We start from the raw sequence: 22,520 nt of genomic DNA, 5'->3' as shown, positions 1-22,520 counted from the left end.
AACCCAGTCTGTTAGGTTACTGAACATGAATGCTTTGAGGAGAATTCCCTATGCCTCCAGGAATAAGCTGACGTTAAAGTAATATCAGCTTTCTAACCTAACAAATTGGATTGAGAGTTTACTTCCCTGTTTTCGGTGACACAACTGTAGAGTGTTTTGTTCTGAGAAGTAAAGCACTTCTTAAAGAAAGAATGTAAAGTCAGGTTAACTTAAATCTGTGGTATTAAGTACTATTAAGAGTTCAGATAGTTTTAAAAAATAATATAGATGATAGTTAAAATTCTGGGATTATCCTGTCCTTGTTAGAAATGTAAGTTTTTAACATACTCGAGAATTACAATGCCCATTTTAGCGGGCAAGTAGCACTGCAGTTACCATCAAGAACAGGAGTGATGGATGTCAGATAAAATGGGGACTTCTGAGCAGGGAATTATTAAGCCGTTGAAACATCTGTAGTGAAAGAATTCATATAAAATATTTTGAAAAAATGTATCACTGTGTATTATTTATATTTATTGCATTGGGACCATAATATATGTTTTGGATGTTACGATTGTTCTTTCATGGTATCTTATTTGTCTGAGACTTTGATTTGTTTCACTTGTTCTCAGGCACCCTGCAAACTCCTATGGCCCATAACCAGCTCTTACAGTTCATTGTATACAACCTGGAAGATCATGGAGCTCATGAAAGAGAAGTCTGCAGCTACTAAGTGGCTATCTTCAGTGAAGTCACTACTACCTTTTAGCACTCAAATACCTGCCCATGTTTTTCTTTTGTTGGCTTATCTATTGATCCAAGAAAATGGAGACAGTCTTCACGGTGTACTCCAGGCTACGACAGAAATAGCTAAGGCTGATTGTTCTCAGGTAAAGATTTCTTTTTAGTGGTTTGGGATTTTTTTCAGGAGTTGGGTTGGATTTTGCAGCCTGAGAGGAGCAAGTCTGCCACAGCTTCATGATGCTAGGTCCAGCAAGTAGCAAGGCTGCATCCCCAGTAGGTACAGTATGGATCTCTTCAGCAACAGTGCATAGATGGCCAGTGTGTTGAGAACATGCCCTCTGGATCCCAGTCTCACCAGCTGTTGGCATGTCAACACTGCAGTTGCTGATGGAGACTGCCCCTCATCCTGCAGAGACGTGCGCACACCTCTACTCTCAGCTTGCTCTATTTTGTGCGTCACTTAGAGCAAAATATGTATTATGTCTCTGTTTTGGAGTATTTTGGGGTTGTTTAGACTTAGGAAGGAGACTGGCTTATTTGCTAATATTATCCAGGAAGCATGAAAATACGACGTGAGGAAGCTGAAAAGGGGCTACCAATAATTTCTAACTTCTGGTGACCTTATGAATTATCCTCTGTGTTCTTTTATGGTTACTGGAAGACTGCCAAGTTCCTTGTGACACCTTTATTCTTGCTTTTTAGAAATATGTGCATAGTCTTTGTCTGCTTCAGTACTGAATTCAAACTAGAATTATACAGAATGCTTAAATTTACGTCCATAATCTGGAAAGATGAAGAGGGTTATATGGAAACAGCAACGTAATGCAGAGGACGTTGTACAGAAACAGCCATAACTTATCTGTAAAATAGGCAAGAGAGAAGTATTGATTCAGCTTTAATTTATGCCATAAAGACAGGCTTTATTTTCTTTGGGGTTTTAAAAATTGCTTTCTTCAAAGGGTTGGCATGTTGTACAGCACTAAAATTTTAAAAAGTTACAATTTTGACTGTATTATTTAAGTACATGTTGGAAATCTGGTAGCATAAAAATCTTATCTCCAGGAAAAACAAAATCCTTTAAGAAGCAGACAGGTTAGAAGTAGAATGATTTTGCCAGAAAATAACATTTTTTACCTCCTACAAGTCATTTGGACCTCTTGTTGAGAGGAAGGGTGCGGAGCTAATCAATGAAAAGGGAAAGAATGTAAAATTTAGCGGTAATGAAAAGTGTGATCTATGTGATGTGATCTATGAAAAGTGACTATGACAATGTGATCCTATGCCAGGAGTCAGAAATTAGTCTTCCAGATACATTTCCTTATGTAACTGGGACAGGTTTTTGAGGGAAGACACTGACACTAAGCTTAAGGAAACTTATAGATGCTTTGTTGACCTACTTTATTTTTTTCAAAGTAGTTATTAAAACTTCAGTTTCTCACTTAGAAAACACCTAACTGTGCTCAAAGGTCAGAAGTAAGCAAAGTGAATTGCACTTCTATGTAAAAGCAAAGCTGAACTGATGTAGAACCACCTGGGTATCTCTTCTTTAACTTAGTTTTTTCTTGAAAATGTTTCTGTAAGTCAGATTTCAAAACTATTAAAAGTGGTACACCTCAACTCAACTACGAATAGTTTGAGATGTCTACTAAATAATTTTAACCAGGGATCCAGGTCTCAGTCCATGTAAATTAATTATTCTCTGGGAAAAAGGTAGGTAAGACATACATCTGCCCTGTTGTGGGAACCTTTTTTTGTCTTCTGATCCAAGCTGCTGCCAGTAAGGCAGATTTCTTCTTGTGCCTAGCTAGGTGTGTAAAAATTATCTCCAGATGCTCTGGGAGTGGGTTTCGGTTTTTGTGGACTATCTCTAACTTGTTTTGTTGCATTGAGTCTTTGAGTTGGATGATGAATGAGTGGCATATTACAGGAAAGGGAGGAATAATGCTTTGTTTATTAACTATTTTATATAGTTGCTCAAAATGCAGTTTAACAGTCATACAAGAAAAGCAATAACTTGCTGAAAAAGTACCACTGAAGTAATATGGGACCTGAGCAGAATGGCCTGAAGCCTGACTGTAGGGAATGACTGTTGTGAATTTCGTTAGATTGATCTAAAATAGCTCTACTGACTTTAAATGAGCAGGTTTAGAGACAAAGCAAAGAGCTAGTCAGCAGAATTACAGAAGCTTTAAACAGACACAGGGAGAGTGATTTAACCTGAAGCTATTAATGTTTAGCATTATGTGAGTGGGGTTTTCTGCGTTGTTTATTCTTATTTTAAGTCAAAGGTTTTGTTCACCAATACAGTAAGTAAGATTAATGGACAAATTCTGTTGAGCTAACTATTGTGGTCAGACTACCTTAGAATTAAGAAACCTTCCTTAGAATTAAGGACCTTCATGAAAAAGTCCTCCCTGGCACTGGGGAGTATGACTTGTGTCCGAAGGCAAAGGGAGGATGAAGTTCAGACTTCATAGTATGTTTTGTTTCCCTAGCAATCAGCAGAAATCCTTGTGAATTAGAAACTATTGCAAAAATGCAGAACTCAACCTGATTTGTTGATACTTTCTTACTGGCTCACATTTTGTCAGCTGATAAGGCGTGTAGATGGAGAGCTTTTAGTTTTTAAAATTACTGTGGGCTTTAAAATACTTTTCTGCAAAATATGTAATGTACTTGGGTATCTTTGTAGTAGTATCACATAAAGCAATCAGTATAACTGGTAATATAGCAGATGTTCTGCTGAATAGTATTTGAAAATTTAGTATGGGAAAAATAGTGTGCTTCTTTGGGGTGATGTTTCTGTTCCTAGTCCTCAGTTAAGTGCAACCAAGGACACGATATTCTCCAGTTAGCAACATTTAGTGCATTTCTAGCTTTTAAATGATGTATTTTGCTCCAAAAGATTTTAATGCTTTGAAACTTGAACTTAGTGTCTGGCTCATTTGAACTTGGCATCACCTGGCATCTGTCTTGCCTCTGACAAGTTATTTTAGTTCTGAGTCTGCTTAATGGCTCCGTAGAGATTATTACAGTGTAGCACTGAAAGATTATCAAATTGTTTCTTGTAGGTTCATTGCTCTCTCTAAGGCAGAAGAATTACTGCAGACATGTCTTACCTTTCTCTTGCAATAACAGTACAGCAAGAGAGAGCGCTGAAGCTCCTGCGTGGGCCATATAACTGATTACTTTAATAAACTCAGTCAGCAGTGTGGTGGCAACTAACACTAACATACTGATGGCAAAGTTATACTTCAGAAATTGCTATATTTGGTTCTGTGTTTTATTCAGTTCCACAGAAATAAATGGTGCTTTTTAAAATATGGTGGAAGTAAGTGGTTGGAATGTAGGTTAAGTAAGTGAAAAACTCATGATAACAAACTTGTTCGACATTTTGAGTCTTCAGTTCCTTCCTTAGGTTACTTTCTGAAGGATGCTGTGGGAGGTGGTGCCCAACATAGCAGTTAGAAGGCTGTTATGAAGAAGTCAGAGGACAGGAATGGAAAGAAGAAAACAAAAAGTGGTTGTTAAGCCCAATCTTATTTTTAGACAGTCACATCTATATTAACTTGAATCTGTTCCTTTGGTGTTAGTGGCACTTCAACACTCAGTTTAAAGCCAGATATTTGTAACAAGTATATTCTGAATACTTTGAATCATGTCCAAATCAAAGTAAACGTGGGCTAGAAGTTTACTAGCTACTACTTCAGCACTTAATGTTGCAGAAGTTAAACAAATAAAGGGTAAAATTAAGTGTCTACTTTGGAGCCACTGAATTACCTGTACTCCAGCAGAGTATTTAAAATGCTGAGATATCATGGTGAAAGTCATAGCATAAAAAGAATTGTGTGATGGGGTTTTTTGTTGTTGGTTGGTTGGTTTTTTAAGTGATCTAGACAGTCACAGAATTCTGCTGCTAGTGAAATTCCATTACTTTGTTGTTCACAAAGGGACACAATTGTTGTACCTGTGGATATTGAATTGAAAAGCCACAGGTGATTCCCTTGCAAAATCCAGTTGAAGAATTGTGTTTCAAAACAAAACGGAGTCAGAAAGAGAGATTGCTTTCATGTCTATTCCAATTCTTCAGAGTTCACAACAGTAGCTCCCATTTTCACACCAAATTGTTGTTTTTATAAGGAGTCTATTATCTAAACTGATGGAGCAGTTAAAAAACATCACTAGGTTTGATTATTATACTATAATTGCTCTTGCAGACATTGTTCTGGTTACACTTTATTTTTGTTTCAGGTTTTTTTTTCCATTATCCTCTCCATGAAGGGAGGCTACAGAATGTTTCTCTACGTGTATCTCTTCTTTCCCCACTAAGTGTTTTTATGATGCAAGGTAATGGTTTTAGCTGAAACATTTTGGAGTAGTAGTTCTGGACTTTCACTATAGAAGAAAGCCCAGAAGAATTTTCTATAGGCTGAGGAATGAAGAGTAGTATGTGGGCTGTTAGGCTTTCTGAAGTAAAATTCTCTGCACAGGCTGCAGAGACACATGAAGGACTGAACTGGTCTTTCTAATTGGATGAATTGTCTTGTGCAGAAATTGTTATTACACTCTGTGAAACCCTTGCTGTGCTGCAAGGAGAATAAATTAAATCATCTGACTGAGGTCACTGGTGGATATAGGACAAGAGTTATTACTGTTATTTGAGGATTATGAGTCTATAGAGGACATGCATTCTTTATGGTCTTTCAACTTCTGGAAAGTTCATCTGAAGATGCATTATTTTCTGTTCTTTGGGGTTTGGGTGTGCATTAATACCCAAAAATGTAAAATACAGTTTTATTCATGTAGAAAACATGTTTAAGGATATATTAAACAAAATTTGTCTTGTTCAGGTGGTGCCTGATGCTTTTTTTGTTAGATTCATTATGCAAACTTTAGCAAGTAGATTCATGTCATAGTCTGAAATTGTGGACAGACTCTTCATGATTGTAACTTATTGATTAGGATCCTGCTAGAGTACATGAAACTTTTGAAAACCTAGCTTGTGTTTTCTAAAAAGTGCTTCTCATTTTTGAGAGAAATTTATTTTATAGTTTTATAAAAAGAAACTTAGCTACATTTATGCAGTAATCTGAAAAACTTGTTTCTTCATTTGCCTGAATTGTCCTGTAATTTTGTCTTGTTCATTGAAGCAAGAAATGCGAAAGTACTGAATGCTTTCAGAAATCTTCTCATTTCCCTGTCTTGCCTACTGGACAACTAGGTTGATGGTTATCTGACCAAATTCGGCCCAAAAATGGAACCTGGTATTCTCCTTTAGCTTGTGCTTTTTGAAAAGGAGAGTTGTCCCGTAGCTCATGAAAAAGAAGTCATGCCGCCAAATGGCAGAGAATGCTTCTAAGGTGTATTTATTAAATAAAGGATATTAAATAATATCCTTTTGTCTTACATGTTTCATTTTATTTTAAAAGGGAAAATTGTTGAGAAATATCAGCATCATTTTTGTGATGCAAATTAGTTTTAAAATCAAAAAACGTGATGTCAAAACCCATCTTCAGATTCCTAATGGCAGTCTTGACCTAACTTTTGCATCCTCTGGTACCAGTGTTGACAGGCAGCATGGCTCCTGTTCTGAAGCTGGTTCCTGCCTATTGGGAGCTAGTGAATTGTCATATCAACTTTGTGGGGCTTGATGCCCTTGATGAAGATGTAGCATAAATTTAATATTGAAATTAATCTCTGCATTGTTTTGTCCATTATATGAGGGAGATGGAGAGAGGAGCAGCTTTACTGTACCAGAACATTTTGGTGTTTTTTCTAATCTTTCTATTGAAGTATACAGGACAAAACAAACAGACTGTAAAGGATAATACTTTTCAAGAAGTTTCTGACTGTCTTTACAGTAGCACATGCGTAAACATTTCCTGAGAATTTTGTAAATCCAACTTAGGATCTGTTTACTAGATGGTAGTGTATAAGCAATTGTAGAACTTTGATTTAATATATGTTTACTGTAGAGTAAGCTTCATAACAAGGTAATTAATGTAGATACAGGACTTGAAATGAGATTCCCATCACAGCTGATGAAGGCTGGGCTTAAGCAGAATGAATTTAGAGGGTCTGAATGCTATTATAACTAAGGATTACGAATGTCATTTTTTTAATGTCATTTGGTTTCGCTGCTGATGTGTAGTCCAGTGTAGCTACAACTGAGAAAAATTAAGGAAGTAGCCTGTTGCCTAGAGAACTAGCTTAAGATGAAACTGAGTTGCCCAAGAACCTGCCTCTGGCAAGAAGGGGTAATATGGCAAGAGACGGGAAATAAGCAACTTAGGTAAGGATGTTGATCATTATAATGTCATCTCTACTGCTGTCTTATATAGCCTATTTGCCCAGCACAGCATTTATCAGGGATGGATATGATTTAAAGAATTTACAAAATCCTCTTATCGTCCGAGTTGAGAGCCTTCCAGTTAGTCTGCATATGAAACTTTTTGGATAATTTTATTAGAAGACATTCCCTATTAAACATGTTAACAGTCGTATGAAAAGCTTATGTATCAGTGAATCTGTGGAGGAGTATGTGTGACCTCCCTGAGAATTTTGTAACTTAACATGGTGATGCAGGGTTAATGTTTACCTCTACCACGAAGATAGCCAATGCCCGCTGCTTACTTATCACCCTGAAGTTTACCTTGTATCATTCAAAGATTTAGGTAAGAGTAAATCAGGTAATTAGGTATAGGGTCCCAATATCTTTGTGATTAGTTGAGAATAATCATCGGTTAATGAATGTCACAGGTAAGATGGCTGAATGTGTGAGCATTAGGGTGCAGTCCTTTTTACAGAGGTTCAATTCCTCTTCTTATCGGCTCTGTAGTGAAGTTCATAGTGACTTGCAAGCTCAGTGATGTGCATTGGTTATGTACCGGAGCCTTAGGCAGAGGCCTGTTGGCTAGGGCATATAGCTGTTAACTATAGTATCATGGGATCAAAGCCCATCTGTCTAGTAAATTGGAAGGTCCTATCTTAATTAAAGCACCTGAGTTGCATTTAGGGGATGCAGGGTAATGGCCTGTGGACTTTAGCAGAAACTAAGAGGGTGTAACTCTTGTTTAAGGCTTTGAAGGCCTTTGGTTTAGGTAATCCTAAGTTTCTTAGACAATGGTAAGGATTATAGGGGAAATAGGAAGGAGTATGATTTTTTTCTTGACACTCAAGGTACAACAGATGCCCAGAAATAGAACTGCTTTCCTCTATCAGGTCTCCTATATTCAAGGAAACTTTTTGTCTACTTGTATTATTTGGTTTCTGTGCAACCTTCCCATTACCTAAGTCTTGATTCAACCAAAACAGGTTCTTGCTGGAAGAATGTTGAGCCTTTGGCACTCAAGTCTTATTTTGAGTTCTCTTTAATCAGGAACTATTTCGTTTTCTTCATGTATACTTATAGACATAATTTTCTCTCAGGCAGTGCTGTTGTCTCTTTAGCATGAATAAAGCAGGGAAATACAACTGCAGAGACTAGCTTAAACAAATCATTACAGTTAGGGAGTGCGAAGAAAAGGTTGGGCAACAAATTAAATCTCATATTTTGAGTGCAGGTTTCACTTTTCTGTGTTTCAATGTTAATGCAGACATTAACATTTAATCTTATTGCTGAATTTTACCTGGGACCAGAATTTACATTAATCAATTCTGCCATGTGCTGGAGAAGTGGTATAACTTACTTCCCTCATGCCCTTTTCTGCTTTAAAGAATATAATGCCATCAGTGTTTTCAACACTGTTTTGTTGATAAATCATTGCTAACAAGGTACTGTGAAGAGATTTAGTTCTAGCCTAGCCAAAATCAGGACACAACAGAAGCTGTAAAACTGCTCAACTTTTCTTAAATCCAAAAGTTTGAAAGAAAAAGAAGGGAGGTTGCCAGTGGGAGCATGCATTCAGTCTGGGTGTGAAAATCTGTTCAAATGAATACCACCCTAAATTCTCAGCCTCATTTAATTGATTGTGCTTTGAAATATTTTTTTAAAGCCAGTCCTCTTTCTAGACAGGTCATAGGGTGATGATTGATTCTATAGAAGGTAGACAACAATTTTGAGAAGTAGAAAAAGAGGAAGACTAGTCAATTCTACAAAAATCTGGATTTTTTTTTTTGTTTGTTTATAAAGGGATTTATTCTATTTAAGAATGTTAAATCCTATTTGGAAAATGGAGAAAAGTAATGCATTATAGTTTATTCATTAGGTAGTAAATGCAGATTCCAGAACATAGTTTAAGTCTGTGGAAGCACCAGTTCACCATTGCTGAACTGTAAAGATAATGATGACTTGTAGAACAAACATTATATTTTTTTGGTCTCTGACTTGGAACCAGAATGGAGCCAAGTATGCAAAATCCCAGAGCACTTGAATTATTAATTATTATTCTTCCTGTGGACTGAGACAGATCTTTTTACAGTGAAAAATGTTATCATCTGCTCATGTAAAAATGCAGGTTGGAACAAATGTAGCAGAATTTTCCATTGTTTTTTAACCAGTATCTGTATAAACCACTCATATATATATATATATATAAAATATATAAATAGCATATACATTGGCGTGTTTCTGTATGTTTGTGTTTGACGTAGTCATAAAAAAATGGCATCATGAGTAGATTTAATTTAAGATTAAATTTAATCACACAGTGATAAGAAGATGCACAAGAAAACAACTGTAGCACTTGCTTGTGTGAAAATACAGAAAATCTGATTTAAAAGGGAATGGAAATATGTGAGTCGCCTTTATTGTAACTTCAGCAGCAGCTCTCTGGAAGTTTTGTACCATATAGTAAGAATACAATAAATTATATTGTATTTTGTGACAAGTTTCTCATATATGCAGGCAGAAAAAAAATACATAGAAGTTATGATTTTCTAATATGTTGGGACAAGTTCATTGTCTTTTCTAAGGTGTCGTGTTGGCAAATTTGGCAAATTTCAATTTATTTCCCGTATTTGTTCTATTTTAGGTCCCAAATCTGATCTCTGTTCTGATATTTAAATTGGGAAGACCTTTGGAGCCTGCACTTTACAGGGAGATATTGTATACTTTGCCTACACTTGGTGTACATAAGGTCAGAATGAAAGTTTTTTAGTAAAATGAAAACTGCATCAATAAAATGTCATGAATTTATAAAAACTATTTAGGCTGAGCAGTGTATATCTTGCCTAACTGATTTTTAAGCTTTTTTATGACTTTGTAGTATTTTGGATGGGATATGATATTTGTTTTAAAGTTAAATGTACATTACACTTTGCTGTCTACACCATATGATCATTATATGTGTCATGAGAGGATGCTCTTGGACTTGTTATTTGCTAAAGTTTTTTGGAAAATGGCTTTCAGTTTATTTCTGATATTGCATTTAGATGTTTTTTCTTGATTGTACTTGGTTGTAAAATAATGATTTGTACGTTACTCTTTGTCCTTGGACATATAAAATAACAAAAACACTTGGTTAAAAATTTCTTTTAGGTTTGTGTAGCTCAGATTCTACGTGCCATACACATGCTGGGGAGCACAGCTAAGCTCAGAGCAATTGCCTCACGGCTGATGACATCATTATGGGAAAGACAGGTTAGAAACTTCTTGTAGTGTCACTATAAAAAGTTCAGTTGAAAAACTTTATTACCATTAACCAAGGAAGAAAATTGTGGAGCATTGCTCCTACTAGTATGTCGTTATCAGCACTATGAAGTAAATGGTGTTAATGGTGTCTACACTGATCTTCTAGTAGAATATTTAAATAGTATGTCTTTCATGGAACTTTATTTTCATTTCATGACATCTCAAACTGCAATTAGAAAAAAATTGTTTGAGGATGACTTTCTGCTTTTCATTATATGCAGTAAGAATAAGGTCTTAGTGTTGTGGTTTAACTCTAGCCAGCAACCAAGTACCACACAGCCACTCACTCACACTCCCACCGACCAGTAAGACTGGGGAGAAAAATCAGAAGGGTGAAAGAAAGAAAACTGTTGGTTGAGATAGAGAGTTTAATAGGGAAAGCAAAAGCTGTGCACACAAGCAAAACAAAACAAGGAGTTCACTGCTTTGCATGAGCAGACAGGTGTTCAGCCATCTCCAGGGTAGAGATCATGCATAATGGTGGCTTGGGAAGACAAATGTCATCAATCCAAATGTCTCCCCCTTCCTCCTTCTTCTCTCCACTTTATATCCTGAGCATGATGTCATATGGTCTGGAATATCCCTCTGATCAGTTTGGGTCACCCATCCTGTCTGTGTCTCCTCCTACCCTTGCTAGCATCCAACTTCTTCCCAGCATGAAAAGCAGAAAAGTCCTTGGCTGTGTGTAAGCCCTGCTGAACAATAATGAAAACATCTCTGTATTATCACTGCTGTGTTCAGCACAAATCCAAAACACATCCCTATACCAGCCATTGCAAAGAGAATTAACTCTATCCCAGACAAAATCAGCATAACAATTTGCTTCTGATTTTTTTAAAGATGCAATAGAGACCTGGTCTACAAAAGCCAGTTTGGTCTCAATGTAGCATTAGAGACGAATAGTGGAAAAAAGGAAAATATGGTATGCAATAATAAAAATCAAAGTGGTATGCAGAAGTCCTGTAGAAGTGCTACCAGTTGAAAATTGTGTTGCACTTTTAAAGGTGTGATGGTCATTTGAAATGAAATCTTTTCTAGGATCGAATTTATCCAGAACTGCAGAAGTTCTTGGCAATATCTGATATGTCCTCTGTGTCTGTTGACAAAGATGCTCAATGGGAAAAGCTGATTGCTAAAGCTGCTTGTATAAGAGATATATGTAGGCTGAGGTAAGTGCAAGTGTTACCTATCTTCTATCTTTGTGAGGGGAAAGAGCTGTTTTCAGAAAAGCTGCATCATTATTTTTTCTTATTCTGTTACGTTAATTGTGAGTAATATTTCTCTAGTTGAGGCACTGACTCAGCCATTGCTAATCTGAGCAGCTACTATGTTTGGGGTTTTCTATTATGACTAACAGAACACACATAAAATACTGTTAAAATTAAATTATCTTTATCCTGGAACAAAAGATGCATCTTACACTGGTCCAAGGTAGAGACTTCAGGCATAACACTTCCAGATTAGAAAAAGGGATAGATGACAAATAGAAGAAAGAACTAATTGTCTCTCTTTTGATCTATTCAAAGAAAGATAGAATTTTTTTCTGAAAACCATATTTTGTCACATGTACATTTTTGGTCTTTATTCAGGTATAGTGCCACAGAACACTTGTGCAGGTCTAACTGGATAATACATTGAACCTTTCCAGCTCTAACAATCCATGAATATCAGTACTTGATAATAATTTAGAGTTCCTTTAAAAGAGTATTTTTAAATGCATTAGTATTTACTGCCTGGTTTTATGTGCACCATATAATCTTTTCTGTTTGTCACCTATCTTGAGTTCTAATTTTTGCTTTCTTTCTTGAAGGTCAGCTACTAACAGCTGAGCAGATTCAAATAACTTTTAAGTATCAACTAAAAACAAGTTCCTAAGGAAAATACCTTTTCCTTTACCTCTTCAACCTTCTTCCATTTTACCAGACAGTGTTTTTCAATAAGTTTTTTTAAAGTGAAAAGAGAGAAATTTCTTTTTTTAAAGTGAAAAGAGAGAAATCTCAATGCACCCGTAGAATTCTTTTTGCCAGTTAAATGGTGTAGCTGGAGTTCAGGTGTATGCACATTCTTTATGCATTTAGAAATTATTTTGAAGAAAGTGTGAACAAATAGATAAGTCACAATTTACCATGCATATAAATCACTTACCAGATACCATTTACTAGAATCTCTTACAGAGGTAGTATGAGGAACTGTTGAACACCTTGCCACCCACAACCCATTAAAACTGAATGGATAGTTGAAAGACTGGAAAGCTAAAGCAGCCCATACAGTCACTGAGGGAAAGACAATTGGCATTGCAGCAGAAAAAAAAAAAGGGAAAACATAGCTATCTGATGTAAAAAGGACAGAAAACATTTGGTGCTGGAATCTCCACCAATACACAGTAGGGACTACTTGCAGGAGACTGCAACAAAGAATCATAAAATAGTGCGTTTGGACTTTCATTCTCTGTCCCTTCTTGAATGATGTCATCTTTTACTGAACACAACATACTTAGACAAAACCTTCTATAACTTAACCACTCAGTGATCTTTTATTTGGAACTTTATGGCTACTGATTTAATTCCCCATGTCCCTCAGCCTTTAGAGCGCTCTGTCATATCCTCCTTGTATGGTTTTTTTGTGTGTGTGTGTGAACTCCTAGTTCTAGGCAGTTTTAGTTGCCGCTTAAATAAAACCAGCAATTAATAAATTTTTGGGTATAAATTATAATTTGTATGTATGTGTGAATATTGCCTTCTATTTTCTTTTTTTTTTCCCTTAGACCATACCAGCATGGAGCAGACATGTTGGCTGCGATTTCCCAGGTATTAAATGAATGCACAAAACCTGATCAAGCTTCACCCGCTGCCATAGTATTACAGGGTCTACGGGCGCTTTGTGAGGCTGAGGTAAGATTAAATTGGCTTGTCTGTGTGTTTTGAGTTCTCCTTATGGTCCATGACCTTTTTTTCCGGTTGGTTCTTTTTTTAAGAGTGCATTGAGTTGCTGCAGAATTTCTTTTTCTTCTGATAAGTTTAATTCCTCTCTTCCAACCTAAGTTAATAGTTCCTGGGAAATTGTACCATGAGTTCCTACCACAGCAGATCAGCCCTTCAGTGCATGAGCTGAAATTTTAAATCAGCTTTGCAGTTTATTGCAAAGACATCATTCCATGCATCTTTCCTTGAGATTTGAAAAGGAAGTCTCTTTGGTACATAATTTTGATTGGCTGAAAGGCACTTAAAAAATGTAATTTTTATATCTTCTTACTGGCCTGCACTGCTGTGTCTTGTTCATAGAGTGTACTAGATAGGCAGTGAAATCACTAGCACCTGGGAGGTTTACCGTAATGTGTTCCTTGCTTACTGATAAGAGGGCAAATAAGCTTTTGGACAAGCTGCCCAGAGAGTTTGTGCTGTGTCCTTCCCTGGAGATTTTCCCATTCCTTTTGGACACAACCCTAAGCAACTGGATCTGATCTCATTGTAACCCTGCTTTGAGCAGGAGGCTGGGCTGGAAATATCCTGAGGTCCCTTTGAACCGAAATAGTGATGCTATGATATCTCTAAGCTAGGAGACAAGGCTCTTTGTTTCCACGTCCCAGACGGTGATATCCTGGTGTTGTGATGCAGGCACAGACATGCTGTGAATCTGCTACTGACAAACTGTACTATACAGGCCATCAGAGTAGTGAACTAATTATATCCTGCAGGAATATTTGATTACACATTCTCTGCCAAACAGCAATTTTATGTTTATCCACTACTACACTTCCACTGCAGTGTTTACTGCAGTAACGCCAGCCATTGCCACATTATTTGAAATCACTGAGCAGTTTAAGAACAATATAGTGAATCATCCATAGATATTTGTATTCAGTATAATTAAAAATGGCTGCTAAAAAACAATTTATTTAGGATAATTTTTTGTTTGCCTTTGGTGTGAAGTTTGGCTCTTCTTAAGGTCACATAGATTCTTTGAATGCTGACCTTGGTATTGAATATGCTTTCCCAGGCTGGATTATATTTAGACTTTGTCTTGCAAAGAAGTAGGGTTATATATATGATAAATTTCACATCCTACTATAATAGCCTCATTTGAGAGCAGATGTATACGGTACCACTGTTGAGGACTAGAAGGCTAAGACTGCTCAAGATGGAAGAAAGAAAGGAAGGAGGGATGGATAGACTTTATGGATGTTACCAATTTTTCCTGTCCAAATTCTATTCACCTTATTTCCCCAATTACATTGGGATGTTCTGGGAGACCTAATCTACCACCTAGCTATTCTGAAACTTTAACAGGGAATTCTCTTGTGGTTTGGCAAGCTGGGTAACCATTTGGGTTAAGTAATTTAATCTGTCTCATATATTGTTTACACTGTAGTGTGCAGTGCAGAAAGGACGTAATCATATACATTGGTTTTGTATTGGTGTTTTCTGTCTCTGCCACCGACATAAGGGAAAGAGATATAGCCTCCAAGCTTATCCACTTGCAGCTGCTTAGATGTAGGATTTTAGAGAGCACCAAACTTTCACTCAGCTTCTGAACCAGAATAATAAATTATGTTTTCATACGTATAGTGTTGACTCGGTTGATGATGGAACCCTGTACACCATGTGGCTTTGCCAGGGTTGAGTTCTGAGAGTCTCAGAAAGGTTCCTTTGTTAATGTAATGTGATAACAAAATGTGCTATAACATTGATTTCTTTTTTGGTTGACTCTTGTGTAAGAATAGTTATACATTCTGCTGACTGCAGTAATTGTTTTGTGTAAAGATAGTGACCATTCAAAGTACATGCTACATGAAGAGTGTTAAGAGTATAGCAGCTTTTGCAGGACTTGCAAGAAGGGCTAGCTGCTTCCTACCTTGTCTTTTCTTTGGTAGGTGTAACATAAGGTCATTAGTGAATAATGCACAATGACTTGCACATCAAAAATGGAAAAAAATCACACAGTTCTTGCCAGATCACATTTCCTCTTTTTCAGCATGTAATTTCCCCCCCCCGCCCAGTGATTTCATCAGAAGCTAGCATACTTCATTTGAAGCTATCCTGGCATCTAATCGATTTCATGTATCAAGTACAGTATGCAAGCCAAGAAACATTCAAGAATAAAATTTCTAACATAGGCTTTAAATCCCATTTCCACTGAAATGTTGTTGTTCTCTATTTTTCTCCAAATTTTCTCACCCTTTTAGGGCTGTAGGGTACTTGAAGCAGATGTGCTTTGTCTCTCCTCAGGCTCTGTAAAATTTAGCTTTTAGTTTTTCCCATCTAGCATTCAGTGTTTTGTGGAATGGCAAGCTTGCTATTTTAAAATCAATTTTTTGAAAATGCAAGAAAACATAAACATAAACCAAAATGTATTATATGAAAAGCACTGTGTGATTGTTGATATCTCCAGATGACAATGATATGTTAATTTGAACAAACCAGAATGAAAAAACCCCACAAAACAAAAAATGAAAAAAGACTTAAGAACCTGTACCAAAGTATGACACTAGCATGTCTAGATCTCTAAACACATGTTTTCTGCATAGCACCTATGCTTGACTAGCAGATAAATTTCATCACAAGATATTTATCACAGTTGCCCATTCCTCCAGGAAGACACCATGTCAAGGTTATTACTGCTTTTATAACCTTTCTTTATTTACTGTGGGTTTTTATGGTGGGTAAAGTACCAGTTTCCCACTGTTCCCATCCCTCTGTTCCATCAGTTTACAGTACATCATTTGGTAGGAGTTTTCTGTAGGACAGCTGTTAAGTTGCAAGTCTAGAAAATACCATCTGAGAAGTAATTGTACAGTCTTAGGCTAAATCTGAAACTTCTGTTAGGATGCTGGCTATTTTTAAGGCCTTTTTTCGCCTCTTAGATTAAGTTGGAGAATACGTGTGTTATGATGGGAAAGAATGAAATTAAACATGCTTGGCTAGCTAATGATTTTTTAGTCTTCCTAAATTACAGTATCAAATCTCACAAATGCACAACTTCTTTTCTCTACATATTAATACATGTTGTTTCCAGACAATAACTCATTACAAATTTAACATTTCTAGATAGTTGAGGAGGAACTTCCAGTGTTAATAGATATGTCTGTCTTTCTGAACCCTGGAAGACCTTTTTTCTTAGTCTTACAAACAGTCTGTTTTGAAAGAATGGAAAGAGAGGTATCATTTTCCCTTGGAATGTTACCAGATGAGGTCTTTCTAGCCATCAGTGGTTGTTACCATAGAAACACATTCATGGGTTTGCTGTTCAACTCAAAATGTATCTTTGGTTTTTTAAACTGCACCCTGAAATGTGTTTTGTACTCGCTGTAGTGTTTGCTTAATTTGGCAATTACCTGCATTCAGAGATACTAAACAGTCTGTTTTGAGCAGAATAATACTAAAGCTACCTTTCTCAATGCCTTTGTGGAATATCTTCATAAACATACCTTTATTTGATTTCATTACGTAGATCAATTTGTATTTCTCAATGTTTTTGTCTTCTGTTGCTTTGTTGTAATTTTTTATGCTGGAAAGACATTTTCATGGCTTTTGCTCAGACTTTTAAGTCTTGATTTGCAATTTTTCACTTTTGAAGGCTGAAAATTATACTTTGCTTTGCCATTGCTATTTTAAAATTTTTGTCTAGACTTTGGTTCTAAGCATACATGGTTTGGGGTTTTTCTTTGTGTTGTGGTTCTGTGGGGTGGGTGGGGTAGAGTGAACAGAATTATAGTTTCTTGGGGGTTTTGGTTCTGTTTGTTGGGGTTTTTTGTTATTTATTTGGTGGTATTTTTTCCCATTTTATACTCATTTTGTTGCAACCTGAAATCTGGAAGACAAGTAGTAACAACAGATAAATTATAGACAGAATTAATTTTAGGTACAGTGGCAAAATTCGGTAATGTCAAGTTCTCCACAGGTAGCAACATTAAGATTTGTTGAAACAGTCCATGAAAATTACTTAAGTTTACAGGAAAATACACAGCTTGTTACCAAGAGAAAGCCTGGGTGACTGAAAATATCTCACAAGGATAAAGGAGGAACTTTCAGTACCAGTATTGCTATCTAGTCAGCATTGCTGAGAAACTTGACTACTACTTTTTATGACTTATGCATAGTTCTTCAGCTAGAACTGTACCATTGACTGAGCATCTTACAGACGTTTTTAGTGCCTGGAAATGCAAAATGTTATTCTGACTGCTTGTTGAGCTGTCATGCAGATTTTTGAAGGTAAAAAGAAGCTTGGTGAGATGTATGTTGTTTCCAGGAAGGAAATTATGTATCCCAGAAGACCAATTATGTATCCTGTTGTGTTCTAGTTACAGCATAGTTGGGTTCAGTATTAGGTATTAATGTTTAGTATTTATTGTAGTTTGACAGTTTCCAACAGTTTCTGGATTCATGAACTTTTGTGTTTTGCATTTGTTCTGCAATTTTATTTGCTTTTATTGTTTTTAAAAATTAAAGGCATTTTGTTTTGGAGGGCTCCCAGCAAAAAGAGATTCCTCGTTGGCTTCCTATTGTCCCAGACACAATTTGCTTTTCAGCTAATTTGACCAAGTTAAGTAGAGCACTAATGTGGTATGAAGAAACATGTAGAGCTCTGTGTATTGCCTACAGTGTGTTATTTATTCCTACAGATAGTTGCTTTCCCTGGTGAAGTACTGTGCAATATTACTGTGTTATGTCAGTTGATCTACAAGTGAATTTTTAACATGCTTACTTTTTTACTTTTCATGAACCATATATTAATTCCTGTCCTCAAGAAGGAAGAGCAAAGACAAGGACTGGAAAGAAATGTTATTTAAGTGAAGTTGGGAGAGCTGTTAGTAATGATGCCTCCCTCTTTGCTTGCAGGTTGTTTGCATCCGTTCTACGTGGAATGCTCTGTCACCAAAGCTGAGTTGTGATACAAGACCACTCATTTTAAAAGCACTGAATGAATTGTTTTCCCTGGTTCCCTCATTAACAGTGAATACAAATGAATTTGAGGTATGTACTTATGGACTGAGATGAGTCTTCTAGTATATCTTTGTATGTAACTTTTACATAAGCTTGCTTGATCTTGATAAAATTGCACCCACTGCCCAGTTCAGATTAGTCAAATTCATGTTTCATACAATTTCACAGTTTTCACTTGCATTGGTGAGTCCTGAGAGATAGATGGGAAATTCCAGAATGAGGTTAATCCATGGTTTCCCTCTCATAGAATGTGGGGACATGTGAATATGTCTGGAGTTCAGAGCTGCACTCCTTCCACTTTCCTAGCTCAATCTATGTTGATGTGGCAGTAATTTGTTTCAGGTAACTACTTCTATTTCAACTATTTATTTGGTCAAAGAAAAATGCATATTTCCTTTGCTTTTGTAGAAATTCAAAGCTCAAGTTCTCAGCTTCCTTTGGAACAATACACAGAACAAGGTAAGTGATATAATTGAAAACATTAATTTCTGATGTCAGCAACAGGATATTGAGTTTTGTTCTTTCCTGTCAAGACAGTGTCAGTAATCTCATTTTCTAATAGGGATTTGTTCCTGTTGCTTAACACTGTTTCTGAAGCAATGTACTACATGTAAAAGGTGGTAACTGAAGGTTCTAACTTCTGCCGTTTCCAAGGAGAATTACAAACAAACACTGCACTACTATGTCCTCACCTCGAGTGCTGGGGGCAGTTTTGGGCACCACAATATGAGAAATACATTAAATTGTTAGAGAGCATCCAAAGAATGGCCACAAAGATGGCAAAGGACCTTGAAGAGAAGCTGTATGAGGAATGGCTGAGGTCACTTCGTCTGTTCAGCCTGGAGGTGACTGAGGACAGACCTCATTGTAGTCTGCAACTTCTTCACAAGGGGAAGAGGAGGGGCAGACACTAATCTCTGCTCTCTGGGGACCAGTGACAGGACCTGAGGGAACGGCCTGAAGCTGTGTCAAGGGAGCTTTAGGATGGATATTAGGAAAAGGTTCTTCCCCCAGAGCCCGACACAGTTCAAGTGTTTGAATAATGCTCTCAGGCACAAGGTGTGACTTTTGGGGATGTCCTGTACAGGGCCAGGAGTTGGATGCAATGATTCTTGAGTGTGCCTTCCAACTCAGCATATTTTGTGATTCTGTGAAACTAATTTGACTTCTTCTGGAAAATTTCAGCTGTACCGTGGTGAAGCATTTTTGACAAAGGTGCTGCTATGACAGCTAACTCAATTCACTTGTGGAGTATTGTAATGTGGGAATGTTGGACTATCATCACCATGGTGCTATTGGAAGTAGTGTATTTAAATTTAAGACTAAAACTTTTGTCAGCCTATTTCAGTGAATTTTTCAGCCCCATGGTTAATCCCATATGACAGCTAAGTACCATGCTTGTTCACCCCTTCCTTGCACTGAGGTGGGGAGAACTGGAAAAAGGTAAACCCCATGGAATGAGACAAGAACAGGTTCATAAGTGAAATAAAGTAGCTGTGTAATAATAACAACAAAATAGCAGTAACAGTAATAATAGAAAGGGGATATAAAAGGTGATATAAAAGAAAGAGGCTATAAAAAAGACAAAGAGGAATAAAACTCAATTACAAACAAGTGTTGCACAATACAATTGCTCACCACCCTCTGAGGGATGCCCAGTCCATCCCTGAGCAGTAATGGGTACTCTCTGGCCAACTTCCCTGAGTTTATATACTGGGCATAAAGTTCTGTAATATGGAATATCCCTTTGGTCAATTCAGGTCATCTGTCTTGGCCTTGCTCCCTCTGAGCATCTTGTGCACCTGCACACTGGCGCAGGAAGCTGAACAGTGTTTGATTTAGAGTAAGCATTTCTTAGCAACAGCTAAAACATCAATATGCTATCAACATTATTCTCATAGCTCATTTTTCAGATATTTCTACCTGAAGTAGAATGCTCAGACTGGATGTTATCAAGGCTAGATAATTGGTCTTGCTACTTTGCATTGTGTGTATAAAAAGTAAGCAATTGAGAGTGTGCCTCGGGAAAATATTATTGAACTCTTTTTCAGCATTCAGTGGTTACTTGATAAGCTCTTTGCATGTGGAGTTTCCAGTAGGTAGCAATACTATATGCTGTGTTTGTCATTTTCTTTCTCTTCCTGTTAATTTTATAGGATGCCCTTGTAGCCATTTCAGCCTATAAATCACTCTCATCATTTGACTCTGAAGAGCATACAATTCTTCATCTTCCCAGACAGGTAAGCATGTTATATGTTTGATAATAAGCACATCTGATGCTTCTATCTGACATGGATTATATCCTCTTGAAAGGGAAACCAGTCCTTGTACCTTCTCTGCCAGAAATTCAGGAGAGCCTCCTGAAGAAATACAAGCTCCTGCTCGTAACATGAGATGATGTCATATATGATTGGAATAGCTAAGTCTTATAAGCAGGGAAAGGCAGGAATGAAACTTAAGGCTAAGCAGTCAGAAGGTAGTTTTATTATTTTGTTATTAAATCAGTGGCTTTTTTTGGGCAGCTGATTTGCATTTTATGCTCTTCTGTTAGTGCTTGCATTTGAGTCTTGGTGCTAAGCAGCTCTTGTGATTGCTGTTTCTTCTATTGCAGTCACACTCATGCATGAATAGGACTTTTGTTCACAAGACAGGCAAGTCGGTTGAAAAGCAGATGCAATTTTTGGAACTAAGCTGAAAAGTTTTCCCATTTTTGTTGTGAACTTTTTCAGCATAACATTTTACTTTTTTGTCAGTAAAGGCAGTCAGAAAAGAGTTGAGGTACTTTCTAAAGGCTTTTTAAGTGTACAGGGGGCTGTTAAACTCTGAAACTTCTGATTAGGTGATTCAGTAACCTAACAGAATGAAAGAGTATAAGGAGATGAGCATTAGGTCATCTCCTAGATGAGCATTAGTCATTAAATGACTCTTTTTTTACATTGTATGAGGCAATAGTCCATTGGTACTTAATGGAATAGTGAATCCTATGGCTTTATAGTAAAAGTTTTATTTACTGCTTCATCATATGATAGGTTCCAAACTTTAAAAAACATACTTTATGTAAATCAGTGAGAAGAGTTCAGCATAAACCTTACAAATGAAAAATGTGTTTTACATAAAAGACCACAGGATGGAATAAGGGAAATATATAAACTCTGCTTCAAGACTAAATCTTTCACAGTAGTACATAGTTCTGTATTACTAGTGCAGTTACTTTACAGTCGTATTACTGGTGCAGTACTTTACAGAAAGCGAGTAAATATGTTTTAATTGAAAGAAATGTAAATATGTTGCAGTTTTTCAAATTCCAAAAACTGATTTGTAAAAGTAGTGTCTAACAAAAATGTTTTATTTATATTAAAGTGCCTATATAAAACGTTGTTAAACTGAAGAAGAATCAGGGTGAAAGTAAAGCTTTTTGAATATTAGTTTAGCTGTAAGTGTCAAGATTAATTTTGAAGAAAATTAAAGATATGTATTTACACACCCTGTGATTTTTACCAACCAGTGTTGCCTTTCAGTCAGGTAGAAGAAAAGCTTTTATTCATTAGGCTTCAAATTTATGAAATTGAGTGAAAATAATGAAATGGGGAACTTTTCATATTTAGTTGGTATTTTTGACACTTGGAATCATGAATGGTAATGAGGACTTGGGATTTTTGTGTGGACATTCAATTTTTTTTTAATCTTCCAGGCACGACCAGAAGTTGACTCACTGGAGGAGATAGACATGAATGAAGATGAAGAGGATCAGGAGGCAAATCTGTTTGTTCCGGGTTCTTCATATATCAAGCTGTTGTCTCTAACACCAGCTGCTGTTTTAGGAGGTATAATATATCCAGTGTTTGAGGTCACTTTCCAGGGAATCACAGTGACTGTACAGATCTGCAGCTCTTTTAGAATGGAGTGTCACATTACAATGCAACCTTTCTTTTTTTTTGTTAACAAATGATGGGAAAAAACACAAAGTAAAAAATAAAGCCCACAACCCACTTCTCGGAAGATCATGTGGCAGAGGTCCTGAAAAATTGTTTATAATTAAAATTCTTTACCTGTCCTAAAGGGAAAGCCAGTTCCTTATTATATACTTGAAGCACTCATTGTTTCATGAGAGTGACCTCAGTAGGGAGGACTAAACAGGTCTTTCTAAAGGCAAATTTGTATTTTAGCCTGGAACAGATGGAAGTAAAATGAATTTTATATGTATTCTTGTGTAAACAAAATATTAA

At 36.6% G+C, this 22,520-nt stretch overlaps 1 protein-coding gene across 1 annotated transcript in view; it reads left to right on the top strand.

Moving 5' to 3' along the window:
* The window catches only part of FOCAD (focadhesin), an 87,837-nt gene that overhangs the window by 26,123 nt on the left and 39,194 nt on the right, over nt 1–22,520 (top strand). Inside the window, exons 10-18 of the mRNA XM_031056887.1 lie at nt 612–869; nt 9,696–9,800; nt 10,202–10,303; nt 11,393–11,523; nt 13,119–13,245; nt 18,190–18,324; nt 18,703–18,753; nt 20,451–20,534; nt 21,986–22,118. Coding sequence (XP_030912747.1) covers nt 612–869; nt 9,696–9,800; nt 10,202–10,303; nt 11,393–11,523; nt 13,119–13,245; nt 18,190–18,324; nt 18,703–18,753; nt 20,451–20,534; nt 21,986–22,118 — 1,126 coding nt within the window. The remainder of the gene's footprint in view (nt 1–611; nt 870–9,695; nt 9,801–10,201; nt 10,304–11,392; nt 11,524–13,118; nt 13,246–18,189; nt 18,325–18,702; nt 18,754–20,450; nt 20,535–21,985; nt 22,119–22,520) is intronic.

This window comes from Geospiza fortis, unplaced genomic scaffold (assembly GCF_000277835.1).
Source record: "Geospiza fortis unplaced genomic scaffold, GeoFor_1.0 scaffold12, whole genome shotgun sequence".
NCBI classification, from domain to species: domain Eukaryota; kingdom Metazoa; phylum Chordata; class Aves; order Passeriformes; family Thraupidae; genus Geospiza; species Geospiza fortis.
Note: the sequence above shows the minus strand (reverse complement) of the source record. Positions and strands in the feature narration are given on the sequence as shown.